This window comes from Tamandua tetradactyla, chromosome 5 (genome assembly GCF_023851605.1).
Source record: "Tamandua tetradactyla isolate mTamTet1 chromosome 5, mTamTet1.pri, whole genome shotgun sequence".
NCBI lineage: Eukaryota > Metazoa > Chordata > Mammalia > Pilosa > Myrmecophagidae > Tamandua > Tamandua tetradactyla.
Genome location: NC_135331.1, coordinates 2,195,609 through 2,219,664, shown reverse-complemented (window position 1 = coordinate 2,219,664; position 24,056 = coordinate 2,195,609). Strand labels below are relative to the sequence as shown.

General features: G+C 56.6%; 1 protein-coding gene and 1 non-coding gene across 4 annotated transcripts in view; both read left to right on the top strand.

Annotated features, from left to right (window-relative positions):
* Nucleotides 1–24,056, top strand: part of ADGRD1 (adhesion G protein-coupled receptor D1) — a 153,405-nt gene that overhangs the window by 99,983 nt on the left and 29,366 nt on the right. For all 3 annotated transcript variants that reach the window (XM_077159539.1, XM_077159538.1, XM_077159537.1), the window contains 3 exons: nt 8,552–8,625; nt 10,227–10,350; nt 23,681–23,784. In XM_077159539.1, the coding sequence (XP_077015654.1) occupies nt 8,552–8,625; nt 10,227–10,350; nt 23,681–23,784 (302 nt within the window). The remainder of the gene's footprint in view (nt 1–8,551; nt 8,626–10,226; nt 10,351–23,680; nt 23,785–24,056) is intronic.
* Nucleotides 14,929–15,032, top strand: LOC143685367 (U6 spliceosomal RNA). The gene has a single exon (XR_013176610.1). It is a non-coding gene; the product is annotated as a U6 spliceosomal RNA (small nuclear RNA).

Sequence of the window (24,056 nt, the reverse complement as noted above, 5' to 3'; positions counted from 1 at the left end):
AGCTCTCCCTTCCCCTCCCCATTATCGTCATGCCCTCCCCGCCGCCCCCCTGCCTCCTGCAGCTGCCATCTGTTTTCCGTCTCCAGTTGCTCATTTTGATGGTGGTCCCCTTTGTGATTGGCCCAGATGCCTTTGTACCCATCATTTGGCCCCTTTTATTTCTGAGCAGTGCCCCATGCCGGGACAGACCCTGGTTTGTTTGACTGTTCACCCTTTGGAGGACATTTTGGTGATTGACACTTTCAGATTATTGCAAATACAGCTGCTTTGAGCAGTCACGTAGAGGTTTTCCTGTGGCTGTGCTTACGCTTTTTCTGGGATGAGTGCCTCGGAATGCAGTTGCTGTATCATATGTTAGTATGTTTAATATCTCAAAAAGCCTCCAAACTGTTTTACATCCTCCCAGCAGTGTGCGAGAGGCCCACTCTGCATCCTCCCCAGCATTTTGTGTAACCACTGTTCATTTTTATTTTAGTTGTCCCAGTTGTGGGCTTACTTTGCATTTCCCTAATAGCTAGTCGTGGTGAACAGCTTTTCTTGTGCTTGTTTGCTACCTGTGTATCTTCTTCAGTGAAAAATCTCATATCTTGCCTGTTTTCTGATTGGATTCTTTAATTATATGCAGTTGAATTTCTTTTTATGATCTAGATATGAATGCTGTGACAGATACGTAGTTTGCAAGTATTTTCTCCTGCTCCCTAACTTGTCTTTTTATCCTCTTAACAGGTTCTTGCGCAGAGCCGAAGTTTTTAATTCTGATGAAGTCCAGTTTATCAGGTTTTGTTTTATGGATTGTGTTTTAGTGCCATGGCGAAGACTTCATCAAGCTCTACGTCCCAAAAACTTTCTTCTGGGTTTTCTTCTAAACTGTGTATAGTTTTAGTTTACGTCGAGTCTGTGATCCACCGTAAATTAATCTTTGTTTGAGTTGTGCACTTCCGGCGGAGGTTTTTTCATTTTTCAGCCTAAGGGACCCAGTTGCCCTGGGCCGTTTGGGGGAAACACTGTCTGTCTTCCATTGGGCTGCGTTTGTACCTTTGCAGAAAATCAGTTGGTCATATGTGTGTGGGGCTGTTTCCGAATTTCTTGTTCCCTGTTCCCTCCCATTTATTTATGTGTCATTTATTGGTTGCTGTAGCTGTGTAGTAAGTCTTGAAGTTGTAAAGTGATTCTTTTCAGCTGGAGTAGCTAAAACAACTTAGAAAAGGAAGAATAATTGAAAGAATAAATTATTCCTTTTCTAAGTTGTTTTAGCTACGCCAGCTGTTTGCCTGTCCATGTAAATTTTATGATCCTGTTTATGTCTACAAAAATTCTTGCTGGGATTTACCAAGGAATTGATTAAGCCTGCCCATTGGTTTAAGGAGGCTACGTCTCTCCTGGGCTGAGCCTTCCCCTCTATGAGGCAGTCTGTCTCTAAGTAGATCTCTGATTTCCTCCATCAGCATTTATAGTTCAGGGTACAGGGCTTATATATGTTTTGTTAGATTTACACCGAGGTATTTATTTTGTTTGGGGTGATTATGATATGACAGTTTTAATTGAAGTGCTCATGTGTTCCTTGCTAGCATGTGGAAATGCGATTGATTCTGGCATCTTTACCTTTCTCCTGCGCCCATGCTGGGTACATCATTTAATAGCTCTAGGAGTTCATTTTTAGATTTTAAAAAATATTCTTAGGCGGTTGTATCACCTGCGAGTAGGGACAGTTTTATTTGCGTAGGGACATTCCTGCCTTGTTCCTGAGCTCAGAAGGAAGCGTTCTATCTTTCTCTGTGTAGGAAGTCAACTGTCGGTTTTTTGTAAATGTTCTTTACTAATCTAAAGAAGTTCCTTCCTATTCCTTGTTCCTTGAGTGCTTATTTTTTAATCATGAACATAGAACGAATCTTGCCAATTACTTTTTTTGCGTCAGTTGATAAGATCATGTGATTTTATTTTTCTTTAACCGGTTAATAAGGTCGATTACATTGGTTGATTTTCAGATATTGAGCCAACTTTATATCCTGCTGCATTCCCATGGCAGACTGCCAGGATACATTTATAGAACTCATTTTTCTTTCTAAATCTATACCCTGTATATCAGAAAAATATCATTATCTTATGCCTCGTGGGTACATGCAGAAGGTATTTTATTAAGCACTGAGGAAAAGTAATGACACTTGATTTTGTTAAGGAGAGTATTTTCTGATGGGTAGAGATTACTCAAGAAAATTGAGGATCCCATGTTTTCTATACTAAATAGATTTCTGCTCCTGGAGTGAATTTGTCTTAATTCAGGCAAATCCTCATGCATCTTATGCTGGGGAGGAGAGGGCTGAGGAGGTCTTCCCTGTTGTGCTGGGGAGGAGAGGGCCGAGGAGGTCTTCCCTGTTGTGTTGGGTGGGGAGAGGGCCGAGGAGGTCTTCCCTTTTGTGTTGGGTGGGGAGAGGGCCGAGGAGGTCTTCCCTGTTGTGCTGGGGAGGAGAGGGCTGAGGAGGTCTTCCCTGAGCCCAGCTGGCCCTTCTGCAGGAGAGGCGCCTGCTAGGTGAGCTGCTGGGCAGTGGCCCTGCCTTGCGCCCTCGGCATGGGCTTTGAGCTCAGCGGGATGTCGCCCCCGCCCTCCAACCCCCATCTCTCTTCTCTTGCTCATAAGCTCTTCCTGCACAATCTCTTCCCGGACCCCCAAACCATGCCCTCCCACCCCCTGCATGGACCCCAGGAGCGGTCTGCCTAATGGTGGACACGGGGTCTGAGCATGGGGGTCACACTCCCCTTCTGCCTGGTGGCCGCTGAGAGAGGTGAGGAAAGTGTGGCCACACGGGGGTTCTGAGGCTTAGTCCGGCCACTTTTGGCCCGATTTCTTGGTGAAGGTGCCTAAAGCATGGGAAGAGCCAGCTTCTCCAACTCCTCCAGCTGCTCCAGTTCCTCCAGCTGCTCCAGCTCCTCCAGCTGCTTCATTTCCTCCAGCTCCTCCAGCTCCTCTAGCTGCTCCAGCTCCTTGGAGGCAAGGCCTGGCCAGGATGGGGCCTCCCCCCACACACACACAGCTTGCAGCCCCGGGAGGCGCCAGGGTGGCTCAGGGAGGGTCCTGCCGCATCTGTGTAGGGCTCAGCCCTGGGTGCTGGGGCTGCTGACCTCCACCTGCTGTGCCTGGGACTGGCTGTGCAGTGTGGGAGGGGAGGCACCTGCTGGGACTGCAGGGGCACAGGCACCCAGCAGCTGGGGGTGTTGGGGAACAGTGGAGATTTACACCTGCAGCTGCAGCTTCCTGTGTGTGGGTCTCAAGACACTCAGGCTTATGTCCCCTCCTGAGGAGAAAAAGGCACAGAGAGCGTGGGAGCCCCGTGAAGTCAGTGTTTGCAGAGCCTCAGGACAGCGTGGTGGTGGGTGGCTGCACCTGGGGGCTCCTGCGCCGTGTCTGTGGGTGTGCTGGGGCTCACCCTCACGGCACGCCCATGCAGGGGGTGACTGCACCCTGGGGCTCCTGCACCATGTCTGTGGGTGTGCTGGGGCTCACCCTCACAGCGTGCCCATGCAGGGGGTGGCTGCACCCGGGGGCTCCTGCGCCGTGTCTGTGGGTGTGCTGGGGCTCACCCTCACAGCAGGACCACATGGGGATGGTCGTCAAACCCCCTCGATTTCTGCTGAGGACGCTGAGAAAAGCAAGTTGAAACCTCGCCTGCTGGTGCAGTCTCGTCCTCACTCGAGGGTTTCCCGCGGTGCTACGGCCCCTCCCCAGGGGCTGGGGGTCTCAGAGGCTGGGGTAGGCCACAAGGCCTTTCCTTGGCCTCTCAGGGCCCCGGGGCCTTTGCGAGCTGCCCAGGCCCACAGGTAGCTCTTGGGAGATGGGGTCCCAGTCTTCTGACGTGTGCTGACCAGGGGCCGGGGTAGGCTGGGCTCAGGTGGATGCAGCAATGCGGCCTCTTATCATCCCAACCCTCGTGGGGAGCAGAGCAGCGTGGCACTTCCAACTCATGAAAATCCACTGTGTAAATAAAGCCGCCAGCCCCAAGCTGGAGGTCAGCACCAGTTGTTCTTCAACAGAAACCTTTGTCATGGGCTCATTGCTGATGGGGCGGGGGGTGTCTGGAAATAGCCAGCATGCGGTCAACACTGGGTCTTGGCGCAGGAGCCCACCGGAAGCGCTGTGACCCTTGTACGCTGCTCCCAGGTTCCATTCTCCTGCTGACCGCAGCGCCCAGACGGGAGGATGCCCTTTCACGGGTGAATGTGACTTCCCAGGGCAGCGGCCGGTGTGCATTTTCCGTCCACATCATTCAACACATCTGGAGGCTCCTGTGCCCGTGGTCTCTGCATCAGGCCCCCACTGCCAGGGGTGGTCCGCTCCTGAGGGCTGCAGCGCAGGCCCCTGACCAACAGCACAGGGACCCCATGGCCCTTCTGGGCAGCACCTGTCCCGGGGGCACAAGCAGCAGAGCTGTGGGCAGGCCTGTGCCCCTTTCGATCGGCTGTGCTCTGGGCTGGGGCTCTGGCAGCAGAGCAGGCCTGAAGCGGCCATGGCAAGCAGGGCTGTGGTGTGGCTTTGTGGCTCCTTTGGGACAGTGGGGCAGGGGTGGAGCACATAGTCATGGGTGGGGTCGGCATTTAAGGGCCCCGTGTATGCAAGGCCTTCGGGACGATCCTGGCCTGAGCGCACTCCAGGGAGGCCCCGCCCTGAATGTCCACACGCTGGTTGTCAGCGACAGGGCGGGAGCTGCTGCTCCAGGAGAAGGCGACGGGTCTGAAGGACAGGAAGAGCTCGTGTGCCGTCTTTATCCTGGTGTCACAGTAAAAACTGGACAAACGAAAACAGAACAAAAGCCAGGGTCTCAGGGTCCTTTACATACAGCGATCACGCTTCATTTTGTAGCCAGAAATAAGTCCGGTGAAGGCAGCAATAGGGAAACGCATCGAGGGTGTGGGTGGTTGTCAAAATCTGCAGAATTATGATGAATTACCATGTCCGTATGTGTGCATGAAGGCTGCCACGTGACAGGCTAATTGCAGGAGCCTTTGTTTCCCATCAATCCTGGCCTTCCTACCATGTGGAGCTCTGCGGCTGTTTCAGTGTCCTTCGTCCCTCCACAGAGACCTGTGCCTTCCGTTCCTGCGAGCGGGGCAGGAGCCCAGACTGCCTTGTCTGAAGGACAGGGTGCCCACCAAGTGAAAGGTCGTGGGGAGTGCCTGGGAGCCTCGGCCTCCATGGACCACAGTGCCTGGGTGACGCCACACGGGCAGCGTGCCAGGGCAGGGCACATGGCGTCCTCACAGATGCAGGCAGAGTGACATCTGGTCCCTGGCCACACCCCTAAGTGGAGCTGCATCCCGTCCTTCGGGGTTGTGTCGGACGCCCACTCAGACCCCACGTGCCGTCATGCCGCCCCTGCCTCTGTGCTTGCTTCTGCCCCACCACACACGTCTCCCGACCTGCAGGCCATCCACCGCCCACCCACCATCTGCCTCCTGTCTTTTGCTATTTGAGAGAAAATAATTGGTTTTAAGAAAGTTTGATGTGCAAATTTTGTCACTTCCCTTTATCAGCAAGAACTTTGGAAGCCTAGATGAAGGAATAAGAAACACTGCTTGGAAAAATTGGAGACGATTCGCCTGTACAGGGGACATTTTTTTTTTTTTTTACATGGGTAGGCACCGGGAATCGAACCTGGGTCCTCTGACATTGCAGGCAAGCGTTCCCGCCTGCTGAGCCACCATGGCCCGCCCTGTACAGGGGACATTTGAGCTGGATTTGAATGGATGAGTAGGAGTTTGTTAGGCAGAGAGGAGTGAAAATGGCATTTGTGTACTTGTGAGGCCCCTGCAGGGAGGCAGTCCCCACCCCGGTGTGCTGTCCTAACCCCTGACGTCAGCAAGGGTCCCCACAGCATCCTGCCCATGCCTGTGTTCCCGTCCTCTCTCTGCATCCCCTGACCCCCTGCCTGGTCTCCTGGCTGTTTCCTCGGAGACATCCCAGGACAGATCCTGGTCCAGCCTGTGGGGGCCATGGCACCTTCCCAGTGCAGATTCTCGCTCTGCCTCCACGTCCCCTGGGAGGGCCAGTGGTCAGACGACCCTTCTCCTCCGTTCGAGGCACCCGGTGGTCACTCCAGCTCCCTGTGTCGCGTCACTGGCCTTTCCCTAGGGGTGGGAATCCTAGTCACTCAGCATCCTGGTCCTTGGTGAGGCGAGCTCCTTGGGACGAGTTTCCCAGGATATCCTGCTGTGGTCCAGGGCAGCAGGCTCTGTTGTGGGAGTGGAGGTGTTGCCTTCTAAGGGGGATTAGGCCCGCTGGGTGCCCCACTCCTTACGGGGAAACCGGGTGCCTTGCTCAGCCGCGAGCCCCCACCCCTGCGGGAGCCCTTCTGTCCTCCTCCTCCCTGGGGAGCCGAGCCCGAGGCAGAGACAGCTCTAGCTCCACATGGTCCCCGCAGAGCTGGGGGCCGCTGCCTTACCTGGCCTGGGCGAGCTTCCACAAAGGGCCCCTTGTTGCCTGCACCCCCACCTGGGGGCCCAGCGCAGTGCCTTTCACCCCAGGTCGGGCGCTCAGGGACATGTCCATCCTCCGTGTCCTGCATGTGGGGGCAGCTGGGGGGTGTGCCCCGGGTACTGGACTCACAACCCCGTTGTCTGGCTGCAGGCTGGGGTAGCCACCACCCCTTCCAAGGCCGGTGAGGACCAGGGGGCACCCCAGGCCCTCCACCCTTGGACACATGTACCCCTGCTTCCTGCACCCCAGGCTGGCCTCTCTGCCTCCTTTGGGGGGAGGGATTATCTGTGGAGTCAAGATTTCTAGGGGCCCTTTCAGCCTCTGCTCTGCCACTCCACTGAAATGCCTCCTCGCCGGGCCCAGGCCCACCCACCGGGCCCCCACCGGGCACAGGCGTACCTGGGCCTTCAGGACCCTCCATACCCAGCTGGGCGCAGGCAGGTGTAGTTTCTGACCACCCGGGTGTGCTCTGGAATGGCCTTTCCATGGCCCAGGGAGCGCACGCTCATCTCTTGAGCAATAGGGGTGGCTGTCCCCACCCCACTTCCTGAGTCCAGCCAGGTGCAGACAGACAGAGCCCCGGGTCCTGCGGCCAGGCACAGTACCCCACCCCACGCATCCCAGAAGCCCCCCGGGGCGGAAGGCAGCTGGCTAGCAGGACTTCTCCCTTGGCCACCTTGGCCCTGAGCTCCCTCCAAGCCACTGTCCAGCGTGCAGGGCTCCACTTCCCCTGCACCCCTGCGTGGGGGTTAAAGCCATCTGCGTGGGCATCTGCTCAGGTGCTCCTCTTCCCGCGTGTGAGAGGGCGTCACCTGCCCCTTTCCCCTGCAGACCCTCACAGGGCTCTCAGCCTCGGGCACGATAGGGCTAAGATGACCGGAGGGGGAGGTCTCCCCAGAAATCCTTTGTCCTTCCAGAGGGGCCGAGAGGCTGTCTTAGGGGATGGGCACATGGGGACATCTCCCCTGTAAAGCAGCTGTGGGGCAGGGGTCTTGGGGGTGGAGTGAGTGACAAGAGGCACTGAGGGAGGGGCGTGTGGCCCAGGGCCCCCCATTCCTAGGCTCCGGCAGCTTTAAGGGGCCGTGCAGTGTATCAGCATAACCTAATGCTCTGCAGGTGGGGGTGAGCACAGAGCCCCTTGGTCCCAGTAGTGGGAGTGAACAGCACTGGTCTCTGTGCATCGTGTCCCTGGAAGCATCGGGGACGGCTCTGAGCCCAGGAGGTGCTTTGGTTTCTGCAGGGGCTGGGGGTACCTGGGTAGGAACCCACAGATGGGCTGCAGGCCCCAACCTGGTGCCTGGGGGGCCACACGGCAGGCAGAGGAAGGGGGTGGCTTGTGGGAGGCCAGGAGCAGCCTGGAGGAGAGGGCAGCTGGTCCTGAGGGGTCACCGATGACTTGCCGCTGGGAGATGCAGCGAGGTGGGGCGGCGGGGCGAAAGGCGCGTGCCCGGGCCCTGGGAGTGGACGGGCCCCACTTGCCGGGCGGAGGCCCTGCACTGCTGTCTTTTCTGTGGCCCTCATGCCCTCGGCTTCCCAGGGATGTCTCGAGGGTCTCTGGGGCGCGGCTGTGCTCTTGGCAGAGCTTTCCCGTGGGGAAGGCTTGGGGGCGGAATTGTTGGTGGGCGCTCACCCATTCTTTGGTTCCCTTGCTCAGCAAATATTCCTTGAGCACCTCGAGCTCCTGCTGCACGCTGGACGCCAACCTGGTGTCCTACAGCCACCCAGAGAAGGCCCGTCCTGGGGGATGTTCTAGGGGCCAGGTGGCCGCCAGGAAGTCAGCAGAGAGGTGAAGCCGTGAGGAGAAGCCGAGGACAGGCAGGGGGAGCGGGTGTGGGGGCTGCTGAGAAGTAGCAGTGAGCCCCGCGGCCGCCTTGGGACACATCTGTAGGGTGGGCAGGGCGAGGGCAAAGGCCTTGGGGTGACCAGGATTGTCGGACCACAGGGCCCTCATGGCCAAGGGATGTGGAGGGACAGTCCGTGGCATGGCATCTCCTCCCAGGCCTCCTGGGCCGTGAGGCACACGCCGGCTCTCCACAGCGGGGGGCTTGGCCACTCCACATAGCACACCCGGTTCCTTTATTTCAGAGTCCACGCCAGTACGCCGAGGCCACCAATGAGAGCAGCCGGGTCTTCCTGTACTGTGCCTTCCTGGACTTCAGGTACCAGGGGGCAGGGGGCGCCCAGGCAGGATGGGAGAGGCAGCCATGCCAGGCAGCTCGGGGTCCAGGCCCAGCCAGCCTCACTGTGGTCCTGGCTGTGCCCAGGGGCCCCCCTGTCTGCAGCCAGCTGGGGCCCAGCCCTCGAGGCTGGAAATGCCCCGGATGTGGGACAAGCCCCAAGGCCATGCTGGGAACCAAGCCTCCCTGCAGCCTAACCTGTGGTCAGGCCTCTTGACACCCAGGTGTCCTTCCCACCCTTCCCAGCCCCTGGCCACTGCATGGCTGAGAAGGCAGTGGGAACACACGCCCGGGCAGTGGGCTCTGCCTCAGTTCTGTGCTCTCGGGACCACGTGTGCAGCTTGTGGCTGGAGCGACACTGCATGCATCTGTGCCCGCTTCACCTGCGCCCGCACCTGCTCTTCTGTGCAGCGGGGAGGGAGGGCTCCCCCTCTCAGGGGGCTCCCCTGTTGGGGGGCCTCCTGACAGCTGCACAGACTCTCGCTTGGAGGTGTGGCACTCGTGAGCATAGACTCCAGCCGCCTCTGTGATGGGAAGGAAACCCCCATGCAGTCTTTCACCCCACACTCACGGCCACCTCCTTCAGCCCCTGCTCCTTTCCAGGCCTCACTGCGAATGGAAGGGCCACGTTAGCAGCTCCAGTAGAGGGAGTTGGCATCCCCACACACTCGCACTCACACTCCTGCATGCATGCACGCACACACCCTCCTGCACATACATGCATGCCTATGCCCGTGTCCGTACATCTCTGTGTACACCTGGTATGTACATGTGCACGCGTCTATACGTATGTGTATAAACACCCATACATATGCACATGTACACATGTCTACACACGTGTCCACGTTATAGACACGTAAACAGCTCGCACACGTGTGTGTGCTCACAGCAGCCTGAGTGTGCTGGCTGCCCTCGATGTCCTGGGAGAGAGACATGAGGGGCAGGGAGGACGCGGCCTGTCCGGGACAGCCCACCCGTCAGGTTCCAGCCTGGCATAACGTTGAAGCTGAGCGTAAGGCGGATGGGCTGTGTCTGTCCCATGCGGTAGGTGGACACTTAGTGCAGTGTGGTATAGGATGTGCGTACATAGCACAGAGTGTTCATGTTGCACGGCAATTAGCATGAGGCTCTGCATGTCATGTTTATATATATGTAACATTTGTATTTTGTTTATTCCCATCTCACCAATGGACCATTTAGATCATTTTAGAATTTTCTGTAGTATTATATAGTATTGGCACATGTGGCAGAGATTCTCCTGGAGTGGAATTGCTGGGGTGTAGGGTGTGCACTTTTAAGTTCTATTTCACGTTGTCCATTTGCCTTCCCAGGTGACAGTGCCGGAGCAGCTGTACCTGTCCCCTCATGGCTGGGGTTCCTGTCCCCCAGCCTGACCACGCAGGACATGGTCCCTCCTGCCCCCCAGGGAGGGGCGTGGGCAGAGCTGCTTTTGTCTACGTCTCCCTGTGTTACCAGGCTGAGCGTCTTTCCCGCTCGCTGGCCTGTGGGCTGGAGGTACCCTGTCTGAGCCACAGGCCATGGGTGGCGTGGCTTCCCGCTGACCACCCTGTCCCTGCCCTCAGCTCTGGAGAAGGCGTCTGGTCGGACCAGGGCTGCGCCCGTGTGGAAGGAAACCTGAGCCACTCCGTCTGCCACTGCACGCACCTCACCAACTTCGCCATCCTCATGCAGGTGGTCCCACTGGAGGTAAGAGCCAAACTGTGCAGCTCCCAGGCTCCCAGGAGGCACCCACAGGCATGGCACTGGGACAGGCAGGAGTTGAGGTGCCACCGTGGACAGGAGCCCCACTGCCCACAGGACCTGGCGACTGAGGGGGTGTTGCCCCACTTCCTGGACCCTTGGGCAGGGCAGGAAGGTCCTGGTCGCCTCGAGGCAGCACGGGTGGCAGGCTGACGTTTACCCGCTGCGGCTGCCGCCTTGGGGCTGCTGCCATGCCCAGTGGGTGTTTGCCGGGGCGTGTGCACCCTCAGTGTGACCGTGGGCCCGAATCTCCCAGAGGAGGTGACAAGGAGCAGTCAGCGGTGATGGGCTTGGCGAGAGTGGAGTGGGGAGGCTAGAGGGCAGAGGGCATGGCCAGGACGTTGCACCGGGCTGGGCTGGGGCTGGGCGGGGGCTGCTCGCTGAGGGCCTGGGCAAGGTGGCGGGAGGCGGAGGTGGGCAGGGATCGGATCCTGGGTGGTCTCAGGTACCCTAAGGGTGGGTTTCCATCCGGTCTGAGTGCAGCGGGAAGCCCCTGTAGTACTGAGCCCCAGGCTATCACAGTGCCGTGTGTTCTGGGCAGGGCCGGGGCCGAGTGGGGGGCCTCCATGCCGACACTTCATCCCCCTGCCGTCCCGAGCCAGGCTGGGGGACAGGCATTACCGGGGGCTGGGGCAGGGCAAGGCTGCCGTGGCGTCGGCGTTTTGCTGGGTGGGGGGTGACAACCTCCAGGACCTCTTTCAAAGCTGTCCCAAGCTCTGCCTTCCCCATGGGACTGTCACAGCATGTTCAGAGTCCCCTAAACTTGACCTTTGGGGCAATCTCTGCTTGCCATGGACCCCTCACTTCACTTGGGTGCGTGTTCGCAGCCAAAGGGCACCCCGGACAGTTTGGGGGAGTCTCGGGAGCAGCTCTGCTCAGGGACCTGCGTCCAGGCCCTGGTAGGAGGGGGATGGCAGCTGAGGCAGGGCCTGGGGAGGCGCTGGATGGCCAGGGCCTGGCTGTGCCCCTCCGGGTCACCGTGCACACGGCCTCAGTGGGCTCTGCAGGGCCTTTTCCTCACCCCAGGGTGGACCGGGTGTGTGCCCCACACGGCGTCCATCCTGCCCTGCTCCTCCAAATTGGTTTTGCCTTGTTCTGTTTCTCTTACTCTGTTCTGCCCCCCATCCTGCGTGTCCTCTGCTCGGGTCGTGATGCTGCAATCCCCCCCCCCCACTTGCCGTGCCCTCCCCTCGCGCCTCTGTCCGGGTTTTCTCTGCAATGTCCCCAGGTCCAGCACGAGGCCCCAGCCAGGGCAGGGTGACCAAGCAGGGTACTAAGTGGGATGGGGGTGACACTGTCTTAAGGAAGGGGGCCGCAGAAGTCCCCCCGAGAAGGCCATGGGCTGAAGACACGCAGGGGGCAGCCTGGCAAGAGGGATTCTGGGTGGTGGGAATGGCTGGGGCCGAGGCTGACCATGTGCAAGGGAGTTAGAGATGGGGAGCAGGTGGGTAGCAGCGTCTGAAGCCCGGCTGGGGGACCCTTGGCCTTGGCAGAAGGGAAGGGCCCAGCCTGAGGACAGAGGCACAGAGGAGGGGCTGTCGAGCTCAGAGTCTCAGGATGTCCCCAGGGTCAGTAGAATCCAGTGTGAACCCTGCTCTCCAAAGCCCCAAAGCTCAGGCTGGAGACTTTGACCACGATGCCCTTGACCCCAGATGACCTTGAAGCTGACACTTCACATACTGCCAAATAAAGACAAATCTGTCTTCTCCGTGTGACTTTGGGTGGGTGGGCGTGGGAGAGATCCTAAAGTGTCATCAGAACAGTTTGTGGTAGAGACAAGGAGGGCAGAGGCTCAATCAGGGAGTTAAAAATACCAAGTTGTGGAGGCATTTATGATTCTGTCCACCCACCCCCAGATTGGTCACCGCTCCATCTAGGTGATGCCAGATTTCAGCAGTCAGTGGGTGTCTTTGTGGGAGCAGAACACATGTCCTCACTGCCAGGAAAGGTCGATGGGAAAGTGGTTTAAAATTATCCACGCTAAAAATGAACATTTTCATGAACGTTCAAAACATTAGGGCAGAGCTTGCAAGTTGACATCAAATCTCTGGCACATCTAGGGAATTAACACACATCCTAGACTGATCCGATTTCCTAGATCCCGAGCCTGTGTCTGCCTGGGCGTGGCACTGTCGGCGGGCCCCTGCAGGTCCTGGTGCAGGTGCCCCCGAGTGCACCCCCCCGCCTTCTCTCACTCTGCAGGTCCCCCCACGTGCACCCCCCCTGCCTTCTCTCACTCTGCAGGTCCCCCCACGTGCACCCCACCTGCCCCCCTCTCTTTGCAGGTTCCCCAGAGTGTACTCCACTTGCCGTCTCCCTCTCTGCAGGTTCCCCAGAGTGAGTGCACCCCACCTGCTTTCTCTCTTTCTGCAGGTCCCCCAGAGCTGTGCCCCATGTACCCCCTTCTCTCTGTGGGTACCCCAAAGCGGCACCCCACATGTCCCCCTCTCTCTGCGGGTCCCCTGGACCTGTTCCCCACCTACCCCCCTCGCTCTGGGGGTCTTCCCAGACCTGGCTTCTTCCTGGGGCTCATTATGGAGCCCCTTTGTGCTAAGCAAGCAGACCTTTTGTGGAAATCCCATGTCTGTATGTGATGAGATTTGAGTGGTTTTCTCTAAATGGCCTCACTTGTTTATGTAATTACGTGCTTTTAAAGAAAAGGTGCAGTATTATGATAAATAGAAAAATAAACACATTTGTCATAAAATGAAAATAACTTACTTGAGCTTATATCCTGCTTCCTAAGAGTGCGTATTTTATCACACTCGCCGTCTCTGGTGCTGGGGTGCGGCTGATTACCGAAAGTGAGCCATGGTTTAATTGGCAGCAGTTTTTTCTTTCTTCTTAGGTTTTCTCCCTTGTGCTCTTTGAAAACATGAAGTAATGGTGCAGCTTGCAAACGATGGTGTGTAAGATTCAAAAAACACAGTGACCGTAAAATAATAATCAAAATCGTGTCTGTCCATTACTCACCAAGAGTGGTCCACGCTGGGAGAGCCCTGCCTCGCCTGACTTTACCCCAGATTTCCATAGGGACATTAACTGACTAATTAATTGATTTGTGGGTCAACAATTTGTTGATATTGTTTGTGTACAAGGCGCGCTGCCATGTTCTGGGATGCAGAATGAATCCGAGTGGATTATCTGCCTGGATTTGACTGTTAGAGCTCAGGGCGGTTAAAATTTAGTCAGAGACGTGGGCACGTGGCTCATTACCCAGCCCGAGCCCCTGTGTGTGGGGGGGTAGAGAGACACTGTGTGTGCACACCCCTGGTACGCGCGGGGGCGACAGCCAGCCTGAAAGGGACTCACGCTGACTTCATCGTACTCTTTCTTATGCCCTCCCTCCCCCATTCAGTCCGTACATCCATCCACCCAACCAACGTCCGTCCATCTGATCTATCCATCCATTCATCCATGTATCTACCTGTCACCTATCTGTACCACGTGCCTACTACCTGTCGTCTCTCATCTATCATTTATCCACCCATGCATCTATTTGCCTGTCATCTGCCTACCTACCTGTCAGTCATCTGTCAATCCATCCCATTTATCTGTCTGTCTATCCATCTGTCTGTCTACCTATCTCTTTCCTTCTCTTTTTTGGTCTGAAAAATTAAGCACTAATAAAGACTGTGAAGCGAAAAGGACCTTTTACTTCCCCCGACTCTTGGTGCGTAATTCTGCTCCCCTCAGACCATGACCAGTGCCAGCTTCTGACATCTCCTCCAGAAATATCCTCTCCTTTCCAAGCCTAAGCCCCAGTGCTTTTGCACCGATGCTAACACACTGTAAGCAGGTCCGTGCGGCCTTGTTTCCCCTGACCGTCTGTCCTGCAGTCCAGCCCCCACGGGAACAACCCGCTGTCCCCGTCCTTTTCCCAGGGGTGACAGGGCCACAGGCTCTGGGGGCGTTGACCCTATCGCCTGCTGATGGGGCCTGAGGGAGCCTCCAGGGCCTGGCGTTTCCCACAGCCCAGCCATGTGTGTACTTTTCCGTACTCCCCGACGGGAATTTCTTGGGGTGCAAATTGGTGAGCAAAGGGTTCAGACATTTTTATTTTGAGAGACGTTGCCACGTTGCTCTCTGGAGATGTGCTAATTTATCTGCTGCCAGCAGTGGCTTAGAGGGGGCGTTCACTTTAAATGTGAATTGCAAAGGCACGCCTGTGTCTCTTGAAGAGGACAGAGGAGAGACTTGCCTTCAGTTATAGTTTACCACGAAGTGCCCACGACCAGAACAATGCAGTATATTGACGTGAGGTGGACAGCAGGTCACCAGAACCCAAGTCAGCACCCCTGTGAGCATCTGCATCACAGGCTAAACGGACCCGAGGGCCAGGAGACGGGGCAGGCTTGCCGACAGAATCTTCCAGAGTGGCGGGAACGGGGCTATTCCCGGGCGGCAGCCCTGTTGTGTCCACGCCAAGGAGGACGGCGCGCCGGACAGCCCTACGTGGCAGTCAGCAGGGTGGACTGTGCTCCTGCCGGCCGGCTTGAGGAAGGAGCAGGGTGGAGAATGGTTGTGCTCACTTCGGTGGCACATATACTAAAATTGGACCAATACAGAGATTAGCATGGCTCCTGCGCAGCGATGACACGCAAATTTGTGAAGCGTTCCATATTTTTTTTTAAAAAAAGAAAGATGGCGAATGGTGCACACACATCCCATTTTTATAAAAGCATCGAAGTCCCCTGGTGTGCACTTGCTTGTGTGCGTGGGTTCATGTATGTGGAATCACGTCAGTATGTGGTCGTCGTGAAGACGTAGTGGGGTGTACAGAGGCTGTTGGCACGGGTGCAGAGGGGCGATATGAGTTTGGGGTGCAGCAGGCAAGTGGGGAGGCCTGGGATCAGGAAGGGCTCGGGAGGTGAGAGGAGAGCCTACTCTTGGCTTTTCTGAATGTGACTTCTCCTGCCGAGCCACCTCTGTCCCCAGCAGGAGACGTTGCCTCACAGCGGAGTCAGAGTCCCGATGTCCCACTCAACCCCTCAGGCCAGATTAAATTCTCCCACCCCCCAGCAGACTCTGTGGCCATAGAGGAAGCAGGCAGGGCAGCCCCAGCTTTGCTTATTCTAGCGTCTGCTCCAGAAAGGTGTGCAGCTCTGCAGATGCAGGGGCTCCAGAGGCTGCCTGGGGTCCTGGGCAGGGGGTTCTCAAGCCCTCGGGCTGGCTGGGGCCGGGCGCCCGGCTCTGTGGTCAGGCCCCCCAGGTGAAGTTCATGGCTGTGTCTTATCACGAGCATGCTGGCCTTTGTTGTGGACGCTGGAGAGGAGAAACTGAGGCCATCTCTGGGAGGCTGCCAGAGCCTGCGGAGGCTACAGGCTGTTCCTGGAGCCATGGTGAGGGCGGGGCATTGGGGACCCCCCTTCCTGGGAGGGCATGTGCACGTAGGAGTGCAGCAGCACCGCGGGCCATGACACGACGCGACGCCTACCCCTCTGTCTTCATGTCCTCTGCTCGTGAAGCTTGTTTCTCATTTCAGAGGTCGTCTAAATGCATCACCCTCTCTTTCTCCTTTAACAAAGGGCTGTGCAGTATAAAGGCCACTCTGAGCTATTTAAAATATGCTTCTGTCTTGGAAATTGTCCCGTCTCAGCACTTATCGATCTGCCGCATTCATCCTGAGCACCACAGTTTATATCTACAGATGGACATGTGGTGAATCACTCTTTTGCCACCACAGACAATGGGTCTCCCTGTGCACTCGTCTTTGCTATCATTTGTGGGTGTGCGTGCAGGAGGAATTCTCAGTGGAAGCAGGCTCCTGGGCAGGGTGCATTTGTCACTTTTCATAGACGACATTTATCAAGAGTCTGCTCCATGCTGGCCTTTGTGTTGATATTTTCTGCATTGTCTCACTGCAGTTACACAGGGCAGGAACTGTTACACCACTCTGCTCAGGTGATGAAGAGCCTGAGGGTCAGAGAGCCCCAGGGCCGAGAGTGAGTAAGCCAGGATTCTGACCTGGTTTTGACTGTGGCTAAAGCCTGCAGCCTTTCTCATCACTTTCTCATCACACTTCTCTGTATCTGCCCCTCAGAGACGCCCCAGGGCAGCATGGACAGCTCACATGGCCTGTCCTGACCCCTTGAGGCCATGTGGGGTGCGAGCCCCCGGAGTCACTTGATGTCATGCACTCTGCTTGTCACAGCCTCCCTTCCCCCCCCCCCCAGTCTCTATAGCAAGGCCAAGCTGTCAGGGGCCTGGGGACACAGGGGGTCCCTTGGACAGAGAATAAGGTCTCTGAGGGCAGCTTGAGGTCCCAAAGGGCCTGACACCTGGCCCAGTCCTGGCCCCCGACTCCCAGCTCTGGGAGTGGACGCTCAGCTGAACACAGATGCTCCAGTGCCCCTGCTCTCAGGATACTGGGGTGGAGACCCAACCCAGACACACACACACACGCGCACACACACACCCCTTCTCCTGCCTTCTTTTCTCACAGCAAGGGAGGGGAAGCAGATGTGCCCTCTGCCCTCACTGGGCCTTTCTGGTCCATGGTCTGATGCAAGATGGGACACTGAGAAAGAGTCCATGGTGTGAGTTTTGAACAGGAGACAGTGGGCAGGGGTCCCGAGCCCCCACCTCACGTCCATCGGCTTTTCTGAAGCGCCTTCGCGGAGCCACCAGGCCCGCCCTCCCAGGCAGTGCCTTGGAGCCAGCAGGCTGTCCAGAACAAGCCTGCCAGGCCTGAGCTCGCGGCCGCAGGGGCCAGCCAGGGGGAGGGCGGCCGAGACCAGGCCTAGGGAACAGCTGGCCAGCAAGCCATCCGCCCAGTGTCCCAGAAGCCCTCCCCACAGAGAGCAAGGTGCTGTGCGGCCACCCCCCTCCTCTGGCCGCTGCCCCTGAGCCCTTCCTGTGCGTGGGGCTGGGGGTCCCACAGCTCCCAGCCAGTATCTTGGGACGGTCGCCTCCCTTTGCACCTGATGCTGCTGGCCCGCAGTGGAGGACAGGAGGGACCCGTCCAGGGGCCTGGGTTGGGGAGTGTCCCAGCCCGCTCGTCCCCACCACTACCTGATGTGGCCCTACACTGCCCAGCTCCCTGGCTCTGACTTGGCCAGCTGGTGACTCTGCAGGGATGGAAGGAGATGGGCTAGGAAGCTGCAGCTTCTCTTAGGCCAGCACACTTTCCGGCAGCAGCCACGTCTCTGTGGTGGCTCTGGCTTCTGCTGCTGGACAGCTGCCCAGCCACTGGTTCTGGCCTCCAGCCAGACACTTGACTCCTGGCTCTGGTTGTCAGGCCTGGGGGAGGTGGCCTCTCCCCCACCTTGCCCCCCACGGCACCTCTCACATTCCCAGAAGAGAGATCAAGGGGGTGGTGACAAGTGTGGGTCAGAGACCAGGGCAGACCCTTGCAGGACCCAGGAGGGGGTGAGCCCAGAGGGGCAGGTGTCCCAATCGACCCGGTCTCTAGCTGCCTGATGGAGATGGGATCGAAGGGGCCCATGTGGCAGAGGGAACAGTGGGCAGGAGGAGGTTCCAGAAAATGGAGGGAATAGAATTTGGGCTGTGTGGGTGTGCTGGGCAGACAGCCAGCAGGGTCAGGGATGGGTGGGCTATGGGAAGGCGCAGGAGCTGGCGAGCCTCTGGGGTCTGGGGTCCGTGTGAGAGCTGCCATGGTCACCATCCACAGCTCCGTCATGTCCCCTGGTTGTTTCTACCATAGCCACTGTTGAAGTTCGAGCTGGTGACCTCCTTATTTATCTGTGTCCTTATCCAAATGTTTCCTTTTTCTTGACCTGTTTACCCCGTGGAATGCAAGCTCTGTAAAGGCCTCATCTGTCTTGTTGGTTGTTTTATCCTTAATTTCTAGATTGATGCCTGGCACACAATAGGTGCTTAATAATGGCATGTGCAGATGGAAGCATGGGCTCCCTGGGGCCAGTCCAGTTGTGCCTCTCCTTGGCTGTGCATGGTGTGGCTTCCCTTTCCCAGTCTGGAGGGACCCCTTGGAGTGCTCTCAGGGCCTCTCTCATTTGGGCCTCGGGCAGCGGCCTCCGCAGATATGGTTCCCCTCCCTGCACCACCCGTGCCCGGGTTGCTCCATGGCCCACGGAATGTGGCTCCAGATCTTTGCCGATTTACCGAGCACCTGGTGCTCACCGGACCCTGTTAGAAACGGGTGTGGAAATAAACTGCAAGAAGCATCCCCAGCTACCTGGAACCTGGCATTGAGTGCTCAGAGCGTTTCTGGTCATGGGAGCCCTACCTGTGCTCTCTGTCGGGCTCCTGCACGTCTGTGAGGCCCACGGACCACCCCTCCCTCTCTCCCCAGGGCCTCAGGCGCTGCTATTTGCAGGCTGCAGTACAGTTTTGTTTCACAGAGGGTGCGAGGTCACTGTCCCCTTGATACAAAGACAAGCAAACTGGTTTGCATGTGTTCAAGCTATGAAGCCCTTTCATTAACAGAGAAGGGAGCACACCCTCTTGGCAGGACGGCCCATGTGACCCGCACCCTCTCCCCCACCTGCTTCTCTGTGCGTGATAGTTGTGTTGAAGGGAGCGGTTGGAGAACTCTATGAGTCTGCATGTGGTTTCCCCTTGGTCCTTCTTGTAATTGGCCTTGGCCGTGACTTTGAGAGCTGTGCCGAAGAATACTGCATGAGGTGACTTCCACAATCTGCAGGCACCGCAGTGTAGGGGAGACAGCAGCCTTGTTCAAAGGTCACTGGACAGGGCATCATTTTACCTAATAGGCTCACTAGGGAGCCAAGGCCTGTGTAAATATGATCTTCTCTATATCTTACCTTATTTCCTTATAAATTTCAAGCTGGCCCAATCGGGCTGTTAGCGCCTGTTCAAGGTGGGACTACATCTCATTCTTCTGTTCTTCTACATTTTACCTGGCATGGGACCACTTTTGAGTGGGTTTGAAAAGATTTGTGATGATGACCTAGTTGATGGTAGAGTTGGTGGAGTGTGGGTTGGTTGATGGTAGGATCGGTGGTTGTGGGTTGGTTGATGGATGGAATTGGTGGATGGTGGGTTGGTTGGTAGTGAACTTGGTTGATGGTGGAGTTGATTAAAGGTAGAGTTGGTAGGTGGTGTGTCAGTTGATGGTGGAGTTGGTTGATGGTTGGTTGGTTGATGGTGGAGTTAATTAAAGGTAGAGTTGGTAGGTGGTGGGTCAGTTGATGGTGGAGTTGGTGAATGGTGGATTGGTTGATGGTGGAGTTGGTTAATGGTGAGTTGGTTGATGGTGGAGTTAATTAAAGGTAGAGTTGGTAGGTGGTGGGTCAGTTGATGGTGGAGTTGGTTAATGGTGGATTGGTTGATGGTAGAGTTGGTTAATGGTGAGTTGGTTGATGGTGGAGTTAACTAAAAGTAGAATTGGTAGGTGGTGGGTCAGTTGATGGTGGTGCTAGTTGATGGTGGGTTGGTGAGGTTCCAGCTTGTGAACAGTTCCAGGCAGAGTGTGTATAGAGGGAGGAGGTGAGAGTGTGGTTGACCACTGTGGCACTCAGAGGTAGGAATCCTTTACAGTGCCTTCTGGATTCTCTCACATTAGCCCACTGTAGATGCAGAGCTGACCTGTGATTGACAGAGGTCAAGTTTTATCATCTCCATTTAAGATTGTATAAACTTTGATGTAGATTAAGTAAATGCTGATGTAGATTCAGGCAAATCTGATGTAGATTCAGGCTAATCAGTGGCAGAGTAAAGGGAGTAGATCTGGGGATGCTTTTCGCCCTGAAACCATTGTGAAATACCTCCGGAAACCCGCTGTGCCCAGCAGTCCCCATTGTTGCTGTTTGAACTGTGGGTGTTGCAGCTGTGAAAGGTCATGACATTTTCTCCATCCTCAGAGAGCTCACCATCTCTGTGGGGGAGGAAGACTCTTCCAAAGATAAGCCCCTGTCCCTCGGGTGGGCTGTACAATGATAGGTTAGTACTGAGATACCAGGGGTGGGGAGTCGCTGGGCCTTGCTGGGTAGGGGTCCCATGAGAGTAGGTGGACTCAGGGCTAGGCCGTGAAGTGGTCCTGGGGCCTTGGGTGAGGGTGTCAATGGGGCCGGCCACCTCTCGGATACGTGCACTGTCAGTGTTCTTCAGTGGCTGTTTCCAAAGGCTCCTAAATTAGTTCTGATTTGGTGGGTACCAGAGAGGTGTACCTCCTTGTCCAAGAACAGTGCATTCCACTGATACCCCTAAACCTCTCAAAGTGCTACTTCATGTATCTTCAGGCAGGGGTCACTGTAAGGTGGAAACGGGTGTGGCAAGGACAGGTGGTCATATTCAGCATGCACTATTATCTCCTCCCTCAGAGAGTTTGAGAAATGCCGAGTCAAACATAACTAATAAATCTTTTACCTGCAAGATTTAACAGCTCTTAAATTGCTTATATGACCAAAAATCTTTAAAGGATTGAGAAGGCAGCTTTTCCTAAACTTATTTGAAACGTCTTCACAGAAGATCCACTGACAGTGTCTTGCAGGAAATGAGGGTCAAGGATAGAGTTTGATGCCTGTAGGTGGGCTAAGCTTCTCCACTACCTGCATGAGCTACACAAGGGTAAACCTCATGCTCGAGGGCGTGGCCTATGGATTTGGGTGACCCTAAAGTTTGACACAGTGTCAGGGCATTCCCTGATGGTAACGTTTAATAGTTCCATAGTCTTCCTCCCATCCCTCTGGGGGACTTTGCCAATACTTTCTATCTACTTAATATACTCTGGGATATGTCCACATATTACAATAATCTATACAGGATTAAAGGGCCTCTTCCTCATTCTGCGCTCCCTGGGTTTCAGATGTTCAAATGAGCTGTACAGATAGGTTGAGTTAGATTATGCACTACGGAAAGTTTCGGTTCCAGACCAAATAAACCTTTCTTCCGTTGGTCTCAAAGAGTATGTGTTACACTTTTTTAATAGTTAATTTCTAGCAGCTTTGTGCATTGTGGTCTTAAAAGATGAGCTCTGGTTTCTGCTTTTAAAAATTAGATTTTTGTTGGGGCCTAGTACCTGGTCAGGTTTTTTAAAATACTTTTTAGACACTTGAAAAGAAAATTATTTTTAATGTACAGAACACTTTTAAAAATAGATTTTAAGAACTGTGAGAACAAGATGGAAAAATAATGGATAGGTACACATCATGTGACATCTTTTGGCATGTATCTTGGAGAATTCATGGAAAGTTTAATAGGTGTTCACCTCGCTCTGTCAGTGGCTCTCCTTACTTGACAAAGATGTTCATTTGTTTGTCTGGTCAAATGTTTTCTTTCCCAGCCATCTGCCTTGGCAGCTGTAATTAACATCACGGTGGTGTTTTGGCTCCTCCTTCTTTCAAATAAATATTTAGTATATTTGATCATCTTAAAAAAAAAGAATAGAGTTTGAGGAAGACGCCCTAAGGACTGTTTCCTTTCCCTGTCTGTTGGTGTGTCTGTCTGCTGAAAACGCGCTGGAGGAGCATCCTGGCAGCACCCACCTGGGTAGGGTGCTCTTTCTGTCGACAGCAAGCCTCCAGGAGCACTTCCCAGGGCCCCCTCCTCCCTGCAGCCCCCCTGCAGCCCCCCTGCTTGGCTACAGCGTCTGAGGCTCCTGCTCTGCTGGTGGAGAGCAGATGGTTGTCTGGGGCAGCTCTGGCTCCTGTGGTCGAGTCCCCTGTTCAGCAGGAGCGCCCAGGGTGGCTTGGAAGCTGCCAGGCACCGTGCTGGGCTCTGTCCTTGAGAAAATCTGAATTAGTGGAGAAGATGGGAGATGAGCCCAGGAGGGGGGGAGATCAGGCAAGAGACGGATGCTTGCCTCCTGGAGACCCCGAGGGATGCCGGAGGAGTCTGTGAATGTCAGGAGGCAGGAACTGTACCCTCAGCTCCTGGAACAATCTGGAAGGTCTCAGAGGACAGGGCTTTGGTCCGGATCTTGAAGTAGGGGCAGGAACCATCGGAGAATGCACAGGAGGGCCCGTCGAGCTCCTGCTCAGGCATGGACCCCGTGGCCAGGACAGACTGTTCCCACGACGTCCTCCCCTTCCCTGACTGCAGGGGCACCCTAGGAGTCAGCTCTACTTGCCTGTGCCCTACCTGGGGTGAAATGGTGCCCTGCCCCTGGCCCCGCTGGTCCCTGTCCTCCGCTGTGGCCACCCCAGGACTGCCAACCCTCCCCAGCATCCCGAGAGGTGGCCAGTTGGTCCTCGGGCGGGGAAGCCACGAGGGAACCACACTGTGCCCTACAGCGGTACCTGCCCCCCGCTGCTGCGGCTTCCCGCAGGACCTGCTCCATGGTGGGAGTGTTGAGGGTGAGGGCAGGCTCCCTGTGGGAAGGGGAACCGGGAGGCAGCCAGGGCCCTGTGGGCTCAGCCTGCTGATGTGTTGATAGGGCGCCGGGGAAGGCTCCCCCAGGGGCCTCCCATGCTCGGGCATCAGCACTGGCAGGGCCTTGGCCTGGCCTCTGTCCTTGCCAAACCCGCGTTCTCAGGGCTTGGGGTTGCCCCTTCTTTCTCTTACCACCCTGGGGGACTGGTGATGGTTCGGAGGGTTCCGGGGCAGCTTGGAGACCCCCAGCCCCGACCCCGACAGTTGGTGTTGGAATCCGACACACAAACTCTGCCGCCCAGGGAGCCCCCGTTTGGTGGAGCCGTTGCACGGGCCATGGCGCCCCTGCCTGCCCCAGCACCTCTGCACCCTTCTGCTCTGCTGGGTTTTGAAGGGTGTCAGGACCCTACGGCATTCCCTCGGGCAGTCACCCAGGCGCCCTGTTAGGCGCTGTCCCCTGACCTTGTGGCTGCCGCAGTGGCCAGGGCAGGTAGGGCCCCTCTACTCTTGCCCCACCCTGTGGGGGTAGGGCCATTGGAGTTTCATTTTGCAGGTGGGTGAATTGGGGCAGAGGTCACGCAGCCAGGCAGCAGGGGTGCAGAGTTTGAACCCATGCCGTCTGCCCCCAGCCTGGCTCTTGTCTTGCCCTGCGTCCCTCCAGGTAGCTGAGGCGTCCAGGAGGGTGGGGGCAGGGACCTGAGGATGAAACAGAGCCGTGCCCTGGAGGACGGGGGAGGAGGGGGAGGGCAGGCCTCTCTGGGGACCAGCTGGTGGCAGTGGACAGCAGGATCTGGCCATGGTTGGTGCATACCCGTAGCAGCGAGGCCGCCCATTACCCTACTGCGGCACTGCCCTGGCCCGCCCAGCCTGCAGCCCCTGACCAGCTCTGTGCCCCCAACCTCAGGGCCTTGCCCCCAACCCCTGGTCCAGGTGGTATCCCCCAGCCCCCAGGGCCAGTCCACCCCTCCCCCAGCCCTCATCCCACCTCTCCCTCCGTCCTGCCCCTTCTCGGCCCGTACAGCTCACACGTGGACACCAGGTGGCGCTCTCGTCCATCAGCTATGTGGGGTGCCTGCTCTCCGTGGTCTGCCTGGCCGCCACGCTGGCCACATTTGCCATCCTCTCGTGAGCGCTCCACCATGGCCCTGGGGGGTGGCAGCTCTCGGGACCAACGTTGGGGTGCCTGATCCCTGCTTGGGTGCCCAGGCTGCTGGCTCACTTGGCGCTTGGAACTTTGAGTGCTGGGAGGGGCACCTGGCATCCACCCCTGAAAAGGGATGGGGTGGGGCTGGTCCTTGGCAATCTCCCTGTTCTGGTCCTCCCCAGGCCCCTCTGGCCTGCCAGGTGGGGCAGCCCCAGAGCCCCTGCTTTGCCACTCCAGGGCCCCTGCTATAGCT